This window comes from Ipomoea nil, unplaced genomic scaffold (assembly GCF_001879475.1).
Source record: "Ipomoea nil cultivar Tokyo-kokei standard unplaced genomic scaffold, Asagao_1.1 scaffold1286, whole genome shotgun sequence".
Classification (NCBI taxonomy): Eukaryota; Viridiplantae; Streptophyta; class Magnoliopsida; order Solanales; family Convolvulaceae; genus Ipomoea; species Ipomoea nil.
In genome coordinates this window covers 215,831-231,057 of record NW_017617714.1, presented here as the reverse complement: position 1 = coordinate 231,057, position 15,227 = coordinate 215,831, and the positions used below count along the sequence as shown (strand labels likewise).

General features: G+C 36.2%; 1 protein-coding gene across 2 annotated transcripts; it reads left to right on the top strand.

Annotated features, from left to right (window-relative positions):
- Positions 1-9,685: 9,685 nt before the first annotated feature.
- LOC109184690 (RNA-binding protein 2-like) lies at positions 9,686-13,148 on the top strand. Of its 2 annotated transcripts, none has more exons than XM_019334717.1 (7): positions 9,686-9,863; positions 9,955-10,033; positions 11,384-11,517; positions 11,610-11,907; positions 12,009-12,070; positions 12,180-12,261; positions 12,785-12,939. In XM_019334717.1, exons 2-7 carry the CDS (start codon positions 9,955-9,957, stop codon positions 12,892-12,894), a joined length of 765 nt encoding a protein of 254 aa, XP_019190262.1. In that variant the 5' UTR covers positions 9,686-9,863; the 3' UTR covers positions 12,895-12,939. The 2 variants fall into 2 exon arrangements, with proteins under 2 accessions (XP_019190262.1, XP_019190263.1); XM_019334718.1 differs by having other exon boundaries at positions 9,687-9,863; positions 9,951-10,033; positions 12,785-13,148.
- The last annotated feature ends 2,079 nt before the right edge of the window (positions 13,149-15,227 follow it).

Below are 15,227 nucleotides of genomic sequence, written 5' to 3'. Positions count from 1 at the left end.
GAAGTGATATACCAGAATTCCAGAGAAGGCATAATACCAGAGATCTAACTGAGTAAGGGCAGCAACATTTATAAAATAGTTACCAAGCCACTTAGCAATTAGCAGTTCTGGAATCTTACTTGAGTTCCTCAAAGAGTCCACACATTTAGCAATCAAACTAAACAGAAAGGAGTGTTATATAAACTAATAAATTATAAAAGTATTACAGCAATTGTTGGGAGTGTTCCAACAGTACTTAGTGAAGAACCAGCAGCTCCAGTGGACAATTCTGCACAAAAAGAAAAAACAAAAAAGAGTTTAGAAACTGTAACAATTAACAATTTATAAAGTTGAAACCTAGAAAGTCAGAAAATAAAAAGAGTATCCTTCTCTAATCTTTCCACATCATCCAAGTTTTCCTCAACAAAGATTGGATGATTGGGTGCCCTCAACCAATCTTGTGCACAGACTAGGGCTTCAACAATTTTAGGAGTTAAGGAACTCCTAAAGGCATCTAATACCCTACCACTAGTACTGAATGCACTCTCAGAGGCAACAGTTGAAATGGGAACAACCAGCACATCCCTTGTCATTTTAGAGAGTATAGGAAATCTATCACTGTTAACCTTCCACCATCTTAGCACATTAAAGTCCACATTTTCTTCATCTTCCACTAATTTTTCACTTAGATAAATTTGGAGTTCAGTTTCTTTACTGCTCTACCAGTCTCCATTCTCTGTTTTTTTAGCTGGCTTTTCATTCTAGCCTGAGGTTTTCCAACTGAAGTTTGAGAATGGACAGGTTCAGATTGCATAGATTGCACAGTAGGGGATGCAGACGGTACATGGTAGGTGGCTGTATAATCATTAAACAGCACAACCATAGAAGATTGAACTTTTTCAAAGCATGATTTTCCTTTATCATCACCATTTAACTGGGCAAATTGGGCAGACATGTACTCAATCTTATCCCTAGGATCCAAAATAGTGGCATAGAATATCAAGAAGTTCATTTTTTCAGGATCTCCCCAATATTTTTCAAATTTTTGTTTCATATGGGACCCCATTTCCTAAAAAAAACATACATGACACAGAAAAAATAAAATCAAAGTCAAACACAATTCACAGATTCATACAAACACATTCACAAAATGTTTACAATTTACCTTTTCAGAGGTTGAAACAGAGTTAACCATGTCATCCAGCATGCAACCTAAGTCAGAAATCTCAGAAAATGAAAATGGACTAAGCTTTGCACAGAAAGCCAATCCATAAAATTTGGAATAGAATCAGATAAGTCAGCAGTCATTGAGGAATCATTCTCATAAGCTTCAAAGGCCCTCTGGTATTGAAGGCCAGTGTTGAGCATCATGTATGTGTTGTTCCATCTTGTTGGAACATCAAGTTGTAATGCACATTTGGCTTCCACCCCATTAAGCACAGTAAGCTCTCTAAACTTCTTGAGTCTTGCAGGAGAACTCCTCACCCATCTCACAACATCTCTAACTTTCTTAACAGAAGGACCTGCATATCTCAACCCATCCTGGACCACTAAGTTCAACACATGGGCTATGCACCTCATGTGCATATATTGAACCCTAACAGAAGACTCACCCCAAGACAGAAGTTTGTTCTTGAAAAACCCCAAAGCTGTGTCATTTGAAGAGGCATTATCAACAGTAACAGTGAAGACATTTTTTATCCCCCAATCAAGAAGACAACTCTCAAGGGCTTTGGCTATGTACTCTCCCTTATGAGAAGAAATTTGGACAAAGGAAATGATCTTTTTGTTAAGCTTCCACTGATCATCAATGAAATGTGCAGTAATGCACATGTAATTTATCCTTTGGACAGAGGTCCATGTATCAGTGGTCAAGCTGACCCTTTGGGTGCTCACCCTAAACAACTTTTTTAGGCTTAGTCTCTCATCTAGGTAAATCTGGTAAATGTCTCTAGAAATGGTCCAGATAGAAGGGATTTGAAACCTAGGACAAGCAACTAAAATGAATTTCCTAAAGCCATTTCCCTCAACAATCCTAAAGGGAAGTTCATCAACAATGATCATCTCACACAATGCCCTCCTAATAGCCTCTTGGTTGAAAACCCAAGTCCCCAAAACCCCCTCAGAAGCTTCTGTTCCATAGGTATAAACATCATTAAAGGTGAGAAGAGACTGCCTTGTATCCTTAGAATGAGGATTTTTTAGGCAGGCCACCCTATGGTTTTTCAATGAGGAAGTGCCATGCTTTTTACTTTCACATTTATAAATTTTTACACAACAAAAGGCATTTGCCCTTAACTACTGGTCCCTTAGGATCACCTACAGGATCACGGATCTTTTCAAAATGATCTCATACTTTGGATCTAGACTCCACCTCTTTCCTCTTCTTTGTAGGAACAACAGGAGGAAAATGCATAGGATTTGTCTGAGGATTTCTCTCAGTACCTGGAGCTTCTACTCCATGCTCCTCTTCAGTTGAGGTTGGAGGGTGTCCAGATGCACTGATGCTTTCCATCTATAAAGATGGGCATCAGTAAACAAATATATCCAAATAAAGAAGACAACCAAACAGATTTGAGATTACAAATCATAAACAGGTAACAGATTACAACATATTTTATATTAAAGCTTCCACCATACATAGTACACTTCCACCATTAGATTACATATTACACTTCCACCATTAAATTCATAAATCAGATTTGCATTTTTCAAATCATCATCTAAATGGAATTGCCCAAACCTTACTGCCTTAGGACTTAGGAGGTTTAGGGCTTTGTGCTCAACTGCTCATACAATCAACACAAATACACAATACAATTCAATCTCATAATTCATAAAATCCATAATCACATTAATCAAATTTAGGCTTCCACCACTACAATATGTAAAATAATTACATATATACAGTCTGTACAAAGTTAAGGGTCCTATTACCATAAACATGAAACCATATATCAGGAATTTGACAAATTCATCATTTATATGGAAAGCCCCAAAAATTAGGGCTTAGTGAGCCAGTGACTCACTGACTCACATACAAATTAGGGCTCACAAAGTCACTATTTCATCACAAATCGCAGAATAATGCAAATAATCAAAATATATAGAAACCCCACAAACTATCCAAGTATCAATCATAAATAACACAACTTACACAAGAACCCTAAAAAAACTGTATTAAAAACATGTTTTTGATTTTTCTCCAATATTTTCCCGGAGAACTAGGTCTTCAACTTCACTCTTCAAGCAATCAACACAGCCACACAGGGACACTGGACGTCTGGACACAGGGGCTTCCACCAAGGCTTCGCTGGCTTGAGAGTTGAGGCTTCCACCAAGGCTCAAGAGTAGGGCTGTGCAGAACGAGTGAACTACAGAACCCTCGAAGCCTCTGAGAGACTGAGACTAGTCGAGAAACTTAGAGTCTTAGAGAAGATAAGAGAGTGAAGAGTTTGAGTCTCTGAGACTCTGAGTCTCAGAGAGTGAGAGAGACAGAGAGTGAGAGAGAAGTAGAAGCTGCGCAGCTGAGAAATGAAGCCCTAAGCAAACCCTAGCACATATAAGGCATATATATAATCCCCACACGACGTCGTATTATCCATATACATATAATACATTATATATATATATATATATATATATATATATATATATATATATATATATATATATATATATATATATATATATATATATATATATATATATATATCTAAAAATCTAATAAGTGTGAATGAAGGTTGGTACCCTTCATTTATGTCCATTTTTCTGTTATCTTTTTTTATACATTAAGCTATAAATGTTGTACTATATAATTTTGTGGACAACAATGCTCCTACCGTTATAACTTCCGTTATCTATTTCCATCACTATTACCATGCACTTGCATCCAACATATATTTTCTTACATTCTTTAATTGTAATAATATATGTTGATATTATATTAGAATATGTAATAAATAAATTATTAATCATACCATAATTATTAATATACTTTTTAATATATAATATGAATTCTACAACTATAAATTTTATGAATTTTTATAAAATTTTAATTTTAAAAAATTATAACTATGATTTTAGCATTGAATACTAATATTGGGCACTTAGTTTTGCGCATCGCGCATAGAAAAGACTAGTGTGTATATATATATATATATATATATATATATATATATATATATATAGTTTCGGGTTTTCGGACAGATCGGGTTGCTTTTTAGCCAACCCTAACCGATTACATATTAAATCGGAAATTCCAAACAAAGGGCGTCGGGTTGCTATTCGGTTTCGGTTATCCGCTCCGAGAACAACGACGAGGCGCGGGTCGGACGGGTTGGACGGGTTATGCACAGCCCTAATAAGGACAACAAGCAACATACTCATCAATAGATGCAACCTACTATACTCAAGGTAGAGTTCCCGATAGACATACTCATAAGCAATGAACACAACAAATCACACAATGACAATATCAAGTCACAAGACCAAATTTCAAGTTCCAACCTTATACTTAGTGCCACCCTTATGGCTACCTCCGGTCTTATCTCAGTTCCAACCTGTACCTCCGAGTGTCACCCTGTACTTCTGAGTCCAACCTTATCCCTCCTGGGACCGTCGTCCCCCGTCAATCTGCCGTTAAACAATACCGCCGATCTCTCAATACACGAGGGTACCATTAAATATCATAGTAACATACCGTCGATCTCATGAGCAAAGCTCAAGTCACAATACCACCAATCTCATTCATAGTCACATATAGTCATCATCAAGAGGATTGAGGCTCATCAATAGCCCAATCAAGCATCAACAACGGGTACAACAAATGTACAAGATCACATCATAGGAATCAATCAAGAGGTTTCAATAACAGACATGAAATAATACTCAATAACAATAATGGACTTCAATCCAATATCAACACGATTGGCAACACAAGTTGCCAATCCTCAAAGGAATGGACAAACAACACATACTAGCATCAACAACAACATATCTAGCATGCTCATCAAACGGGTAAACCAAAATGGTTTCAACGAACCTCAAAGACTCACATAAATCCAATGAATCACAAAGTTGGACCATAAGCACGATTCAAGACACCAAATCTTAACATGGATACTTAGGACATCGTTCTAGACATACGAAAAATCAAGAAGACAAACAAAATATCAACAATCCAACATAGGGAGGCCAAAACATCACAAACCAAAGGGTGGAACCACGGGAAAACAACACCCGGCACGACCACCACCAGTGGACCCCGCGGGTGGGTCCCTACCTGCGGACTGCGGTTTTCCCCGCCGGGTACACAACTTCCACATGCGGGTGGGGCGGCGGGTGGACAAGTGCCCGCCGTTCCGCGCGCGGGGAACACGCCTGAACACAAATAACCCTTTGGGGAATTTCATCTCCAAGGTCAAGTTCAATTCTAAAACACCCCAAATCTCACATACAACAAGGAAATGGCTTGAACCCAAGAATATATCAAAAGATAGCACTCAAGAAACCTAGATACAAGCTCTAAACATGCATTATCACAAGATCATGCATCAAATCTCACATTAACACCAAGAATCATCAATAGAAGTCAAGAATCATTAATAGCAAGTAGAAAATAGGTTTTGTATAGCATGGATTACCTTTGAAGACCAAAAGCTCTTACTTTCTACCCTCCTAAGCTTCTCCTTGAAGCTCCTATTCAACCAAGACTTCTTACACAACCAAAACCACAAAGAAAACACTAATCTTAGATAAAGACTAGTTAAAACTAATTAAAAACACCAACTAATCCTATATCTTACCCTTCCTTAAGCTTGGGAGATGGAAAGGTGGAATCTTGGAGTAATTCCAAGCAAGGCTGGAAGAGATTCTTCTTAGCTTGGAGAAGAAGCCAAGTTTTCTTAGAGAGAAGGTGGAGAAAAGTCTTCTTGCCAAAGTGGGGAAATGAAATTTAGGTTTGATAGGGTAAGGTTCCAAGACCAAGCAAAGGGGAAAAGACTATCATGCCCTTACTTTCCCTAGAAAAGCTCAAGTAGACCCCAAAGAGTTAGGTACAACCATCAAAGCCAAAGGTCCTCCTTTTTTACTTAAAGCAATTGTCTAAGGAGTTGGTCAATTTAAGTCCTCCGACTATCAATTTGGGAAATTGATAAAAAAGTCTACAAGGATGACTTAGGATTGATTATCCAATTAATCCTATTTAAAGGGTGAGATTTTCGGGGTGTCACAAGCATAACTAATCATTGCATTTTTAAATTGCACATTATCATCAAACAACATACCTAACTCAATATGAGGTGGATCAGACTTTGGATTATATATAGGATATCTAGATTTCATCCTACTAGATTAGACCACTTCACTAACATCATTGTCATTGTCTTCTTGAATGGTAGGTAGATCATCATAATCATAGTAAACAGATTCATTCCCTTCATGCTCATCAACAGTAGTAGTTTCAGGTTGCCTACCCATAGTTTCAGCCCCATCATTAGGCCCACCATCTGTTTATTCATCACTATAAGGCCCACCATCAGTTTTTCCATCATCTGCCCCACCTTCAGTTTCAAAGTTTGACCCTACTTCCCCTCCTATTTCTGCCCCAACATCACCCTCATTCCCAAATTCAAAGCCATCAAAATCCAATTCAATATCACTCAAACACCCAGATTGAGCCCTATTATCTATTTTTATTTCTGCAGTTTTAGGGCCAGGTAATCTCATAATAGAAACCAAATCTGGATCATCTAACCCATGTTCAACATATATTTCACACCTCTTACCCTTCAAAGTAATCTGAACTAAGTGCATACTGCTAGCATCATTATTTAAAAGTTTCAAGCACTTAAAAGATTCTTCAGGTAATTTGTATGTTAGTGATACAATGTTTCCATATCTTTGCTCTTTTATGTACTTCATAAGATGTGGATAACATACGTAGTCTGCGTCAATTTTTACATATTTTACTTCTCCACCTACATACTTAAGGCTAAGGGTTTTTATAAAGTTACCACCATGGTGAATAAGTAATTCAATAGTATCTGACATTCTAAAATATAATAAGTAAATGCACAGTATAAAAATCACAACCAGACAAAACTCACGTTTCACATGTTCTCACCATTATTAAATACAGAAATTGAAAAATACAACAACCAAACAATTTAAGCCTAGTGTTTTGTAGGACCACCCACAAGACCTTTACTAGACATTGTATACGCAAAAGCAGGACCACATTACCCACTTTAACTTTGGAATACTGTCTGGACCACAGAACAACAAGCATAACATATTTGTTTTGAGATATTCAGAGCAGGACCACAACCCTATTTATCACTTTACAGAACATCAAAGCAAGAAATTGACAACCCCATTTGCTCGTCTATTTATTTCAAAGCAAATCAACCATTCGACAGCAGCAAAGCAAAGCTTACCTAGTTGCTCGTCAATGACGTCGACGGGTAGTCCACCACGCAGGTCGTCTATGTCATCAATGTAGGCTTCTCCACTGTCGTCGACGGGTAGTCCACCACACAGGTCGTCAATCTACGCTTCTCCACTGTCGTCAATGGTATTGGGCTAGGGTTTCGCGAAATGGGGATTTGGGAATGCCTAAATTTCACGATTGGTGTAGTCAGCCTCCTAAGTGGCTTGATGAGTTGTTTGTTTTTTTGTTATTTTTTGACATGTAGATAAGCCACCTCACCGTAATCAGGAAGCCTAAAAGCAAACGGGCTGGTAACCTGCGAAAAAGGCTATTAGAACAAATTTAGAAGGTAAGTGCAGCTAATTACACAATATTTTGGTTCATGGGGGAAATTGAGCACTTCGCGGAAGTAGATTGGCCTATTTGACACTTTTGCCCAACAATTATAAAATAATTAACTCTAAAGGATTCCTTAGGCGATTGCATTTCCTCTTCATGATCATTTTCGTCAAATTATTTTTTTTTCCTAATAATACGATGTTTAATTAGAAATGTAGGATTTATGTTCATCTCACATGCAATACTGTTGACAATGTTTATACTCGAAACAAAGCCTTCATTTCTATAATTATCAAAATAATCTATTACACCTTTAATTTGATTTTTAGTAGTTACAATGCACATAGATTTTGATTGCAACCTTTTACTTACCATGTTAATAGCAAATAAAATTTCATACCAAATAACAATTCCAAGTAAAAATTCAAAACTCTCAAGTCCACTAACCAAGCTATCCGCTTCACTCTTTGATTTGACATCATCACAAAAATTAGATAATTTTAACAAAACTAACCTTATTTGAGGAGCTTGAAATCTAATAGTTTTGACACTTTTTATTCGACTCTCCAAATCTGTGTTGCATAAAGATTTTATAGTTAAGTTTGAAACATTATCAAGTAAAACTTTTCATCTTTTAGGGGAACTTGAAAATAAAGCATATATGCGTTGCATAACTCCAAAAATGAAATTGTTTTAATACAAGAATGTGTCATATCACTAACAGTAAGATTAAGACTATGACAAGCACGTGACATATACAATTCTTTCGGATTTATTTTAAGTAATCGTTTTTTAACACCTTGGTGCTTTCCTTTCATATTAGAATTATTATCATAGCCTTAACCTCTCACGCCATCAATTTTAAGACCTAGAGCTTTATTTGCATATAACAATTCATTAAAAAGTCTTAAACCAGATGTATTGTCAACGTTTAAAAACTCTAAAAAGTACTCTTCTAATTTTATTTTGTTACTGAACATATTAACACATCGTACTACTAAACTCATTTGTTCTTGATACTCACATATGAGGTACAATCAAGAATTATAGAAAAATATTTAGCCTCTTTAATAATATTTATGATAGAACTTTTAACACTTTGAGCCAAAATAGAAATTAAATAATTTTGAATTTTGTGACCAAGATAATGACAATGAATTTCATGGTTTTGAATACGTCTAATATGATCTTGCATTATTAAATCAAATTCTACAATCAGCTCAATCAATCCAAAAAATTGACATTATTATCATAGTAAATTTTTTCATTAGATTCTCGAAAAGCCAAATCATGTTTTGCAAGACATTTTACAACAGAAACTATGCGTAGTAAAACTTGTCTCCAACGTTCTTTTTATTTTGAAATTTCATGTTGTACATCTTTATCAATAGTTTGATTATTATTTAATCTTATTTTTAGTTCATTCCAATTTATCATATTAGTCATATGTTCAATACTATTCTCATGTTCTTTGAGTCTCTCACTAAGATGCTCTGAATCTCTAAATTCACCATTTGCTAAAGTAATTGTATTGTTATTAGATTTGAACAACTTACAACAAAACAATATACTTTATCCACATGTTTTGAGTAAACTAACCGTTTTGGATCACTAGTTTTTGCATTACTCAACTTTCTAGTATAATAAGCATATGAAAAATGTCTAGAGTTATTATGTAAAGGAAACACAATATTTAAATCTCTTATAGGTCAATTTTCAACTAAAATATCTTTTAATTTACTATTATTTCTAAATATTTTGTTTTGACTTTATTTTCCAAAAAATAACTCTTGTGCTGAGATGACACTCAGGTTAGACTTCTATATACGAGGTTGTGGGTTAGTCTCCCAGAGATTGTGAGTTTGAGCCTCAGTGAAAGCAATACTACATTGTAATACACTAGTAGCATTAAAAAAAAATACTGCTGAAAATCATTTTTGGGAATCCCAAATCAACCTAAAATAAAGCCACATGGAAATATCAAATCAAATATGTTAAAACCGCTTGTCGCTCTTTCGCTTCGCCCAAATCTCCCGATCAATACCGCGCGCGTTGAGCAGAAGGGTGATCAGAGCTAGGGTTAACGGCACACTCTGTTCTCTCTCGGCTTCAGGTTTTCCCTCTACAGCCCCCTTCAGTGTATAATACATATATAAATATGATGTATGAATTGATGATTTAGTAATTGTTTGTCTATAAGGGAGATGGGGGATGCGTACTGGAATCGACAAGCGCCCATGCATCAACCAGCAGGATTGGTCAAACGGCCTCGTTCTGACTATGGTACAGTTTTAGGGCATTCATTTTTTTATTTTTTATTTTTTGGGGGGGGGGGGGGGGGGGGGGGGGAATTACTGGTAAACGGACTGCCACTAAGTATTTCTGGAATGAATAATGGATTACTTAACTGCAATGGATTGATGTGTAACTCTGTAAACTCTAAGTTGTTCTAGCATGAAATTTGTAATGTTTAGTTAAAGCTTTAAGTACTCTGGGTTTGATTAGTTAATATTATGAAAGCCTAAATGGGCTGGGATTGAGGTAGAAGGTCATGACTCATGAATGCTTGAGAGCTTGCCAATTTTTTCAGAGACCAAGTAAAAATGTTTTTTTTTTTTTTCATTCCTCTTTTCTTATTCTATTTTGGTGTAGTGTGAAATTTACTCTTCAGCCATGATGATATCCTATTTACTCATGTGACTTTGGTCTACTATTTATGTTGTGGTGTTCTAAATCTATATACTACTATTCTTTCTCTTTAATTATATGCATAATTGAGAAACATTGCTATGAATACCCTGATAATTTTTTCAGTCTGTTAAATTGTCTGGTATACTCAGGTAATTCAGCTAGTGTTTGATGATGCAAGTTCTCTTAAAATCATAACATTAGAAATTAGAAATTAGAAATAGGAAGATAATTGAATGATTTGGCTAGAAGTGCAGCTGCTATGATTCCTATGAATGGGTAATGATTCAAGTTCTGTTGACGTAGTAACACTAGAAATGGAAATATCGTACTGTGGTTAGTTGATTAGAAGTGCAGTTGCTATAAATTGGTGAATAGATTTGCTAGGTTGAGACATTGCTTGGTTGCAGGTGTCATCATATTTCTGCAAAATGAGGACCTGCTGGCTCAAAAATACCCGAGTTCTTCAAACCCTGCTTCCTTATTAGAAAAAAAAAGGTTTCCATTTTTGTCAGATCCAATTAGGAGAAAAACCTATCACAACCACGCTGTTGCTGATTGATTAGTGCAACGGAATCTGCATAACAGTTCCACTTGATCCTGAAGTTGGCAGTCAAATATTTTAACATCACCTCATTTCCATATTTTTCTAACATGATAATATCATTTCATTGATAACTGGCCCTGTACTGCTTGGGGATTTGTGATTTATTTTTATCCTTTAATGTGGATTGGATACTACATAAATAGCTAGTATACGAATGCCTCAGTCTCTGTTTGTTATGTCTGCTTGTAATATGCTCTATTTGCATATATATAAATAGGAAAAAATGTGAATTTGTTAAGTGCTAGTGCATGCAATCCCATGTCTGCATGAAATTCTGAACTTATTCTAAGCCATCTTCTACTATGCCGTAATTCTAAATCACTTCTATCAATTCATAGATATTACGCCACAAACAATGCCTGTGGCTCCGGACATGCATAATTATTTTGTACGGGATGATGATCGTGGCATGACTAGGATAAAGGATACACAGACAATTGGATCAGCATATGATCGTTATCTTCAGAGTTCGGTAATCCCAAAATCCCAAATACTTACTATTGCATTCCCTTTGCTCAATTGGACCTATAATTGTACTCAATATTATGATGTTGCCTTTTATAGCATGTTTCTTCTTTCTCTTCTGGAGAAACTAGTAACTATAAAGGAGTTGGAGTTGGGTTGGGAAGAGTAGGAGGAGGTGACGTGATGCCTGGCCTTGCAGCACGTGATCCTGTTGCTACGGCTCGGGGTGCTGTTGCACCAGAACTAGTAACAAATGGCAGAGGTATGGGATATGTTGGTCGTTTGCCTGTGGATGCAATTGCTAGACCTCGTGAGACAATACCTCTGCCTCCTGATGCATCGAGCACACTATATGTTGAGGGGCTTCCCCCTGACAGCAATAGAAGAGAAGTTGCACGTATCCTTTTAGATGCTAAAAGAGAACGCGATGAATGAATACGTATTTACTTCTAAGAGTATTTGTCTTGAATGTGCTTTTCTTCCTTAACCCTACTATAGATATATTTCGCCCTTTTGTGGGCTACAAAGAAGTCAGACTTGTTAGGAAGGAGAGCAAACACGTATGTCAATCATCATTTTCTAATCCATACAGCCATCCGCCATTTTATTCCGTTGTTCTTGAGTTTAGTCTCCCAATTGTCATTACTAATAAGACTTCATCATTTTCAGCGTGGTGGAGATCCTCTTGTTCTTTGTTTTGTGGATTTTGTAGATGCAGCCTGTGCGGCCACTGCTTTGAGTGCTCTGCAAGGTGATCCATTTAAGTTCTAAGATTCAATTATTGTTGGTGGCCTTTAAAATATAATTTTATGAAGATATTATAGTTATTAAGCTATTTATTTATGGCATATATGGTGAATACTAGAGCATATTTTCTTCTTTTCCCAAAAGGTTGAATCCCCAACCCCAAGGGCCCCCCACACCCCAGCCCAACAGAGTATTTGAGAGGATGTAAATTACGATAACTTATGGCCCAACAGACAGGGCCAATTGGCTAAATGCTGGTGCAAACAAGGGATTTATCCACTTTAGGCATAATCCCCACACTGTTGCTACCGTGTTTCGGACCTTGATCTGTTCTCCCAAATACTGTCTACTAGAGCATATTTTGTTTAAATGATCTGTAGTATGATATTTTCACTCTACTCTCGTCCACATGCATGTGAACATAGTGAGATTAAGAGGGAAAAGTAGTGCTAGGATGAATCATCAATTCCTCATCCATCTTATATAAGGCATGATATGAATAATTTTTGTTGTGGCTGGCTTGCCAGGATATAAGATGGATGAACATGACCCCGATTCACCCTACTTGCGGCTACAATTCTCCAAGTACCCAGGCGCGAGATCAGGAGGCTCTGGAAGCCGTGGCAAGCAGCGATAAAGACAGCAGACCAACTATTTGTATTATTGCTTAACACCCCACACCACACCGCACCGGAGATGGGACATGCAGTCTTAGAGAGATTTCTGAACCACGTTTAGCCAATTTAACATAATTCTATCCTTGTTAGGCTGTTAGCATTTGGCACTAAGTGTTGGTTCATGGATGTGTATGTTGTATACTAGTTTTTTGCCAATGAGTTTATTTTTGTTGGTATTTTTTTTTTTTTTTTTTATGTGAATTTTGTTGAATCATGGTCCGACGTGAAAATCAGATTTTTTGTGTGGCATGGGAGGTTGAGTGTAGTCTTTTAAGTCAACAAAAACATGTTTCCCTTTGGTCATGTTTTGTGAAGTACCACCCAACATATAATTATAATATTATAATATAATTTTATATTTATACTAATTTATACTAATAGGAAAATGTTACAGCACAAAGCATTTGACTATGGTTTGTGGATATTGTGACTTTGCAGTGATGTAGATCAAGTTTACAAACTTCTAGGAGTTGTCTTCCGACATTTGAAACAAGTTACTTCACATATCGACTTAGGACGTGTTTGAAAGCTCGAAAAATGAAATTTTGATGTTTGGCTAGGTTGGAAAATGAAAGGTCAAAAGAAAATAAGGATTGATCAATGGAAAGTGACCTCAACTATATGAAAAATGACTTCCCCTTTTTTTGGGGAAAGTCATTTTCCGAAAGCTACTTTGGCCTACAATTACGGTCTCTGGTGTCTGGCTGGAAACTAGAGAGCACTTTTCTCTGGTTTCCGGCCGCGGAAACCCGCCGAAAACCAAAGAGCTTTTCTCTGGTTTCCACCCGGAAACCAGAGAGTAAGTACTGGTTATACTGCTCCCTTGTTTCCGCCGGAAACCAGAGATAACAACGAAAACCAGAGAGTTTTGTACTCTATGGTTTTCGTAATTTTTTTTAAAATTTTTAATAAATAATATTATTTGATTTAAAAAATAAATATTATTATTTATAATATTATTATAATTTTTTAATATTTTAAACGAAATAATTAATTATATAAAATGTTTAATTATACAATTCTACATCATTTTTCAGAAAATGAACCAAATACACAAAGACAGTTTTATGCTGAGCAGCCAAACACAAAAAAAGAAAAATGTTTTCAGAAAAATGACTCATTTTCTAGAAGTAATTTTCTTACTTTCCAAATGGACCCTGGTGCACGATATAACGATTCTCATTATGATGAGAAAATTCAAGTGTAAAAGAGCATTTTTTTTTTAAATTTAAAAAGTATTTAGTTATTTAAAAAGGGCAAGCTCTCTCTCTCACACACACACTTCGATTTGTTCGGTATGTCATTGCGTTGACGGTAGGACGGTGTGTGCACTTTTATGCTCTATTTATGCACTTTGGTATGCGTCGGACAATGCACATTATTGCCGGTGTGTGCACATACATTGTGTACGTGTAAGCTGATTGCAATTGTGTGCACTCGCATACCCGTTTGTGTGCATTCTACATGGATGACGTGCATTTATTCTTACATTTTATGACCTTTTGGACAAGTGTTGCATTGGTGTTCAGTGGTTTCATTTATATGCATTTGTGTGTTGCGTTTTTAGTCACTTAAAAAACGCTAAAAGTATTGAAATATGTCAATCCAATGTCATTTGTCCATTTTCTCACAGCGGAATACCAACAAAACATGTTCAAAAAATGCACACAACATTACAAACGTGTACGCACTATCCATCTTTCCCAGCCCCGAACCCCGTCCGCATTCCCCCATCCACCGCGGGTGAACAAACATGAAAACATGCCAATAGATAACAACCTAAAATGCATACAATATTACAAAAAAATGCATATTATCTATCCATCTTCTCCAAGACCCAACCCTTTTCGCTTCTCCCGACTAACATGGCCGAACAAACACCCATGAAACATAGCAATGGACAACAACCTAAAATTCACACAATAGTACAAACAAGTGCATACTATCCATAATGCTTATAGAAATCAACACCATGCTCCAAATTATTAAAACGTTGTCCAATAAAAGACTTGATAGACTCGTCACAAGTTGACGACTAGTACTTCGTTTCACCGAGGTTGAATAGACTTGTATACGATTTTGAAATTTTTTTTCCATTCAACTAATTGAACCGAAGAGTAAACTTGATTCGATCAACCTTTCGTAAGATTTGCATAGTGGAAATAATTTAACCCTTTTTTACTTAGTTTTGCACATAAGTTTAATTTGATATTGTCTAAATGGTAGTTTGTTGCGTGATGAAGTAAATGCTTGTAAATACGGAGTAAAAGATAGAGAGAGAGACACTTTTATA